This window comes from Frankliniella occidentalis, unplaced genomic scaffold (assembly GCF_000697945.3).
Source record: "Frankliniella occidentalis isolate FOCC.00 unplaced genomic scaffold, Focc_3.1 Scaffold207, whole genome shotgun sequence".
NCBI classification, from domain to species: domain Eukaryota; kingdom Metazoa; phylum Arthropoda; class Insecta; order Thysanoptera; family Thripidae; genus Frankliniella; species Frankliniella occidentalis.
In genome coordinates this window covers 145,980-153,767 of record NW_026267333.1, presented here as the reverse complement: position 1 = coordinate 153,767, position 7,788 = coordinate 145,980, and the positions used below count along the sequence as shown (strand labels likewise).

Sequence of the window (7,788 nt, the reverse complement as noted above, 5' to 3'; positions counted from 1 at the left end):
GGGGGGTCCTTCCGGTGAGGGGTCCTTCTGGACGTTCCCCTCCTTCTGGTGGTGGGTATAGTTCACAATAGTTAATTTCTTCCATTATTTCTACTTTCGAGAAGAAGATACTTTTAACTTTTGCGAAATAGAAGTAGGGGAACGTCTTTTTGTTTTGTTGTGAATAAACTGAGTTTGTATATTGGCGGTGATTTTGATCAGTAGTACAAACCTAATTTTTTTTTTTTTGCTGTGAATAATGTATTATGATATGTGATTGTAGCTTTTTTTAAATTTGTGTTGTGTGTGTGTATATATCTGAGTATTTTAGCAATGGTGTTTTGATTTTAGTTTAAATGTTATTTTTTTTTAATATTTAGGTGTTTTGCACATTGTAATAACACTGCCATATAGATTTTATAAATGAGGTAGATATGTTGTGTGATCCTTGACTGATGCTTGATTGATTTTAGTCAGTTGTATGAAGTTATTGTATTTTTGATGCAAGCTATTGTTTTTATTTTTATGTAATAATTAGTTGTGTTTAGTTGGAAGTCAGTGCCAATTAGATTTTATCATTTTTTGAATTAGCTGTGATGATGCTTATTTGTTTTATGTGTTGCCTAGCAAACAGTTAGTATTTGTGCCTTGTTGATTTTGTGATTGCGGTGAAGGGAAGTCCTGTGATAAATCTTCCTTTTGTGTATTTGAAAACTTATCTCTTAAGGTAATTCTTTCATTTTTTCACTGATTAGTTTTAAATTTAATTATCATCATATTTGCAATTCTAAAAACTGTTTTTTTATTTGTAGATGTCTGATGACTTTACTGTTGGATTTTCAAGTCTGACTAGGAGTGAAATGTATCCAATTGTTGGTATTGAGAGGACCCAATCAGTTTTTAACGGTAAAGCTACCCCTGGCATCAAAGCAACCATTCTGGACGATGACTTAGAAGTATGTACTTATCTTCCGAAGAAACTTCAAGGTTCAGTTACTGATGAAATGATTGGTGATATACTTCAAGCTGCAGCCAGTGACTCGAAATATAAACTGTGCTACTATGGGAAAATGGAGAAGCAGGCGATCACTGAATTTTATGGGCGTATCCATAAGCCTGATGAAGGTAAATTTCTGAAGTTATTTTTAAGCGCACGTTCTAACATTGATGTGTGTCACTGTGGTAGTAGTGTGTATGCTGTTTGCAAATATATTTTAACAAAAATGTAATTATTTTTAGGTCGTGATGAGAAGTATTTTAGTAATTTGTCAAAATTAATGGCAAAGTATGGTGTGAAGCGGAAGTTAGAAGGATCAGAGTTAGGAATGTTAACTGCTAAACTACAAAAGAATGATCTGTAGTATTGGGGTTACGGGAGAGCCAAGATCATGTGAACAGCAGAACTCATGAGTGGTAAATGGCGACGAGTCAAAGGCTCGCGCCTCTATTTATTCCGTGTTTGGCATAACAACAAGAAGAACAAGGCGATCGTAAAACAATTAAAGGTTCAGGGGTCTGAGTGTAGGTGTCGCCTCCATAGTGATCACTAGTGGCCGTGACTGAGGGTATTCTGCTGTAACCTGGTTAGGTTAATGTTACCATAATACTACACTACTCCCTTCTTTTTAGAACCCTTCCCTAAAAATGCTCAGAAAATTTTAACAATCACAAGAGCTTCGCCTTGAACTTAATACAATACACTTGGACGTTAACGTACAAATTGATTGAACTGACTCTACTTTTAAACATTGTTGATAAATAAATGAACAAATTCTAAATAATTTCAACTTAATTAAACCTGTGAACTTCCACTTTGCCAAACCTACGGCTTATTCAAACCTACTAGTCTGGCTCGGTGTGCAAACAAAAAGAAATCGACTTCCCTCCTAGCATGTAGCAATGCATTAGTATGATTCCTTGCCGGACCACTATCAACTTGCTATCAATAGTAGTTTAAAAATCCATTCAGGAGATCAACCACGGAGTTCCATGCCTTTAAAATTCAATTAATCTTGATGTGAACTTGCTGTGGGAGAAAGGTGTACCAGTGTACCTGAAACACACAAATAATCCTGGAACAGTATTTGTTGACTACTTAAACCTTTGCCTTGGGCTGTAATTAACTGGCCCTAGGTGTCTCCTACACGACTGACTAGACCTATCTACGTGACACCTTTGATTTTTGAACACTACCACGTTTCTTATTAACCTCTTGAAGGTTAAGAATACTTAACTTTTAAAATAAAGATGCTCCGTGCATCTAATCCAGCGTTGATCTTCCTCTGCCTGCGTTGATCGGTGATTTCCTTTGATTCCAGCGTTGTCTTGAGTCTTGATGTGTTTAATTATTCTGGTTCTTTATCCAATTCCTTGGTTTAGAACTTTATTTCTCGGCTAGTGCTGTTCTGCTAGCCATCCTCTCTCTCTGCCTGCTCAGAGTGCTCTGGCGGCGTTCCTCTTTTATTCTCATACGCGCTGCGCGCGCCGCTCATGCGCAGTGGGTTACCCCCACTCCTTCCTTTTCGCCTCTTTCCGTGGGGACGCCGGCCGTTGGCGCGAACTCCCTCTAACGGTCATCGCCATCTTGGCTTCGTACCGGTCTGAGCTACTGATCCGCTCTACAGTTTTGTGCAATTCTCGTCTTGCTTTTTCCGACAATGGCGCCCCGTGTCTTGATCAATCACTACACTGGTTATAATCTGAACGACCGAGAAGTTCAGAAAGTAAGTATTAGTCTTTAAATTCTCCCGTTCGCTTAGATTTCCATTGGGCCGTTAAGGTGCCTTAGAGTGCTAATGCTCCGTGTCTTTTTAGATCTGTGGAAAGTGTATCCAAGCTACAACTGGGCACCCTCTCTGGATCGTTTTTAATCCCTCCTATATTGTCTTGGACGTTTATGTCCCTGCGTTCATTCTCGTGGACGAGGAGTTCTATAAATGTGGCTGTTGTCTGGGGAAATGCTACGTGAGTCTCTTTCCGTTGTTGGTCCTCTGCGCTGTCTATTTATTTTCTTTTGGCTTACTGTTTGATTATTTTTTTTTCCTTTTTTTTTATTTAGATGGTGATTCCTCCACATGGAAATCCTCCAGACAAAAATGAGTATGTTGTGCCGCAAGTCCCGCCCCCCGGGCGTCGAGTACCCGGCTCTTGACCCTGCTCTAGTGGATCTAATTTTGGATAACCAGGATTTTGAGGACATCCTTCATGACGTTGAACATGGTCAAGATTTCGACATGATCGATTTGGTCAGCGACGATGAAGAAGACGTTATCGTCCTAAGTGAGTTTTGCCGCCCGTTTTGCCTTTGTATCTTCTCTTGCCCCACCATGTTTGTGATCGTTTTTATGTATTATCACCACGCTTTTGAGGGGAATGAAGCTGTTTTTGTATGTGGGCCTTGTTCGCCCTTCTCTCAACCGGAATTTCATTTGACTGGCTCTTATTTGTATAAGAGGCAAAAATGTACTTTTGAGGAGCTTTACAATCCTCATAGCCCTTATCTTTGCGCGCGTTGTGTGCGCTGGGTTTTCGTGCGTGTCTTTTGCCTCCCGCTCTTTGCTGTTGTTGTTTCTGTTATTGTTTATTTCAACGTCTGTTTGTTTTTCTTTGCAGACTGAGATCTTCCGCTTCAATGGGGTTGCCCCTGCCCCCGCCCCCGCCTTCTTGGTGGAGGAGTGAGGTTAGTGGCCCTCCTTTATTTCCTTAATTTTCTGTTCCTTTCCAATCCGAGTTTTAATATCTGATTTTCCTTTCAGGATGTGATATTAGGCTACTTTTGTTATTGTTACCATTTGCCTAATGGATTATTTATTCTGCTACTCGCTCATCATTCATTTCTTGTCTTTCAATTAGACTTTAATTTCTTGTTGTCGTATTTTATTCATGGATGTGCCATTGATGTGCCTGTGCCCCCCTGATGGATTGTGGGCTTTATTTTAATTTCTTCTGTTGACTGTCATTGATGTACTTGTGCCCCATGCTGGCTTGCGGGTTTTTATTTTAATGTCTTGTATCGACTGTCACTGATGTACTTGTGCCCCATACTGGATTGCGGGCTTTTATTTTAATTTCTTGTATCTACTGTCCATGCTGGATTTTCCGTCCTTTAGAGTAATAAATTCTGTGCATGACTTGGGTGTTTGAATTGAAACTCCCTTATATTTTCATTGGTTTTTTATTGCAAACTTGAGCATGAACACTTAACATTTTACAGCGTTTTGGTTTGGCACAACAACACAATTTATCACAAGTAAAGTAATGATTTGATTAACGTTTGGTACAATGAACACATTCTGATTTATGACACGTACTTAAATTTCTACTTGATTAATATTTGAAACAATGATCACAACAACTTAAATAGTGATTAGTTTTGGCACAAAATACTTTGAAGCTCATTTCTTGTTGCACTCACTGGCCTTATGATATCTTTTGTTGCACTTTCTGCATCTTACTTTCTTTCGTGGATCATTAGGGTGAACCTTCAGTTCTCCCTTCTCTATTTCTCGCTGACGTATGAGATTGTCCAACCATTCCTGTCTGCCCGTGGGTTTGATTTCCACAGTAATTGGCGTTAGTTTCCAAGGTAAGTCCAGTTGTAGACCTCCACAAATTATTTCCTTATTTGCCTGCTTTTCCTCCAGTTTTCTCTCCAGTTCTTTGATTGCTTCTTCCTCCTCTTGTATCCCTTTTTCCATTTCTTCTAACTCCATTTCTACTTCTTCCGTTGTTAGTTCTACATCTATTTTCTTTATTTCTGCCTCTAGCTTGTCCACTTTCATCTCCATCTCGCTTCCTTGATTTATAGTTTCTTCCTGTGTTTCGTCTTCTGATTCTGAGTCTGTTAGTCTCATCTCTTCTGCTAGCCTTTTAGCTATTTCACTAGCACTTTCTGCTTTCTTTTCTATGCGTTCATCCTCACTTTCACTGTCACTTGACAGGAACTCTCTTGTCACTGGAGGTGGTAATTCTAGGGCTGCGAAGTACTGTCTTCTATGTGGTGGTAGGAAGTCTAGGTCTTTTTCCTTCTCTTGCCTGAACTTTGAAGTGCTGGGTAGACTTAGGTATTCCCCTGGTGTCATTGGGAAATGTTCACACCAGTCTTCCTCTAGCACAGCTTCAGGATCGTCCACCATTTTTCTGCATGTGATTGGGGAACACATAAAGGAATCTGGCTCTTTCCTAGGGAATGCCAGATTTCCTTTTTCTTCTATCTGCTTCCTGGTGTGCTTAGCGAATACACACTCCTCCAAGGGATCAGGGAATGCCCTATGGCTGGATGGGCCTGGTTGTCCCACAGGGAAGGCCACAATCTCCTGGGGCATCTTTCTTGGTAAATTCTGTAACAGATTCACCAAATTTTGGTATCTCTCTTTTCCCCTTTTCTTTTACAGACTCTCACTTTGGCACTTTCGCTTACCTTCTGGGTAATCCGGGCTGCAGCTTTCCTTAAAGCTGAGGCTTGGGCCTTCCTCTTGAGGTTTGGGTTTGCCTCCGGTTCCATTACTTTTGCTTTCTTGGCCTTGGATCCCTCTTTCTTTTCTTCCAAAGATCTCTTTACTCTTTGTAGCACTTGATCTAGTTGGGATGGGTCCACTTTCTTGGTCTGGGGTATTCCTTTGGAGGGTCTTCTTGCTTCCAAGATTTTCCTCTCGTCACTCCTTTTGGGCACTATCACTTTTAAGTCCCGGAAGGTTTTCTTTTTCTCGGGTATTTCTTCCATTTTTCACTAGTAAAACTGGAAATTGTACTGGGATGGCTTCAGATAACTCGGATGGGCTCGCGTCCGTCACCTCTGGTGGATCTGAGGGGAATAACCGTTAGGCTTAAGTCGGCGTCAGTAGCTTTCTTTTGTTTTCTTTAAGCCTACCCGTTGCCTAGCGACCTACCCGATTGCTTAGCAACCGGTACTCGCTACCCTAGCAATCGGTCCTGATTTGAATTTCTCGCGCCGCTTGACGATCGAGTTCGAGTTTTTCGAGTGCTAGGATGGTTGCGCTCATTCCGTAAACAACAACCAAGCGCTAGCGATGTTATTGTTGTTGTCGTCGGCTTTGTCTGGACATCTTGCTAGTCGGTCTATGTGAACTATCAGCTTTTTATCGGGGTTGTCCGCCCTTTCTATCCTCGCATTGCAGTCATTTATTATATTTGTGACCACGTACGGCCCCTCCCATCTGGAAATTAGCTTAGCTGAGATGCCTTTAATTTTTCTGGGGTAATACAAGTAGACTTTGTCCCCTGCGTTGAATGGTGAAAGCGTTGCATTTCTGTCATAATAAGCTTTCATTCTGGTTGCAGCCTTTCTGCTCATGTGTGCAACTACTTCATGGATATCCTGCATTGTTTTTCTAACCCAATTTGGGTAGAGTTTATTCATGGGCTCCTCTTTTGGTGGAGGACCCCGATCCATGTCCAGTGGTGTCCTCATAGCAGCTCCAAACTTAACCTCATAAGGTGAGAATTTGTGTGATGAGTGCGGCAAGTTTCTGTATGCCTGAGTAATGAATGGTAAATACTTAGGCCAGTCTTGCCTGACTTTTTCTACCAGAATCATGAGGTGTTGTTTCAGTGTTTTAATCCACCGTTCTGCTTTGCCATTTGCAGCTGCATGGAACGCAGAAGTTCTAAGCTTTTTGATGTTGTAAAGTTCCATTATTTCTTGGAACAATATGGAATCAAAAGCTCTGCCTTGGTCCGTCATTAAGGATTGTGGTGCTCCAAAAATAGAGAAGACATGGGTAATTAAAGCTTGTGCTATTTCGTCTGCTGTCTGTTTAACCAGTGGCACTACTACTGGCCATCCAGAGAAAGCTTCAACTGCAACTAAAATGTACTCATGTCCCTCTTTGCTTTTAGGATTTATTGGTCCACAGATATCTACATGCCATCGGCCATGTAGGACTCCCTCTTGGAACAATTTTAACGGAACCTTTGTCATGTGAGCTGGGCCTTTGAACTTTGCGCAAATTCTACACTGAGAAACTACCTCATATGTGTCTTCAAACATCCCTGGCCACCAGAAGAATCTTTTAAGGAATGCTAGTGTTTTGGACACCCCAAAATGGTTGCCTACTCCCAGCTGATCATGGTAAGATTTAACTGTTTGTTTTACTAGTTTGGACGGTAGTATCAGTTGTAATTCTTCTTTTTCTTTTAATCCACTAGGGTGTCAAACCTTCTGAATAAGAGACCACTCTCTATGACCAGAGAGTTAAACTGATACCATAGAGACCTGGTTTTGCTACTGTTTCCTGCAATTTCCTGGAACTCGGGTCTCTCTCCATCCTGCACTGCAACCATGATAGGCATTATATCTGGATTTAAAAGTTGGGCCTTTCTGATTTCCTTATCACTGAGTCCATTTGGAATTACTTTTGTCCAGTGGATTTTTACTGTGTCTGTGGTAAGTCTGATTTGTTTTCTCTCACCTAACAGACATGTTGGGCAGTTATCGTCACATTTTATTTCTGTCTTACACTGGCAAACTAATACTGTTTTGTCTCTCTCTTCTAGTCTGTCACATTTCTTACAGTCATCACATGGCCACCTGGATAAAGCATCAGCATGCCCTATGCTTGTTCCTTTCACATGGACCACTTGGAATTTGTATGGTGCTAATCTTTCGAGCTAACGTGCAAGCTTACCTGTAGGATTTTTGAAATTCTTTAACCACTGCAATGCTGCATGGTCTGTTTTAACTACAAACGGTGCACCTGCCAGGTAATGATGGAATGCTTTTATTGACTCTACAAGTGCAAGTAGCTCCCTGTGTGTTGCACAATAGTTTCTTTGGGCAGGGTTTAGAGT

The 7,788-nt window shown here is 41.0% G+C and overlaps 1 protein-coding gene and 1 long non-coding RNA gene across 2 annotated transcripts; one reads left to right on the top strand and one right to left on the bottom strand.

The window, feature by feature from the left end:
• The first annotated feature begins 1,863 nt into the window (after positions 1-1,863).
• Positions 1,864-3,802, top strand: LOC127750552 (uncharacterized). Its single transcript, XR_008011744.1, has 4 exons — positions 1,864-2,943; positions 3,038-3,258; positions 3,592-3,658; positions 3,735-3,802. It is a non-coding gene; the product is annotated as an uncharacterized LOC127750552 (long non-coding RNA).
• A 432-nt stretch (positions 3,803-4,234) lies between these two features.
• LOC127750551 (uncharacterized) lies at positions 4,235-5,901 on the bottom strand. Its single transcript, XM_052272490.1, has 2 exons — positions 5,399-5,901; positions 4,235-5,318 (listed from the first exon to the last, which is right to left on the bottom strand). The coding sequence occupies exons 1-2, from the start codon at positions 5,699-5,701 to the stop codon at positions 4,374-4,376; spliced, it is 1,248 nt and encodes a 415-aa protein (XP_052128450.1). The 5' UTR covers positions 5,702-5,901; the 3' UTR covers positions 4,235-4,373.
• Between the last annotated feature and the right edge of the window lie 1,887 nt (positions 5,902-7,788).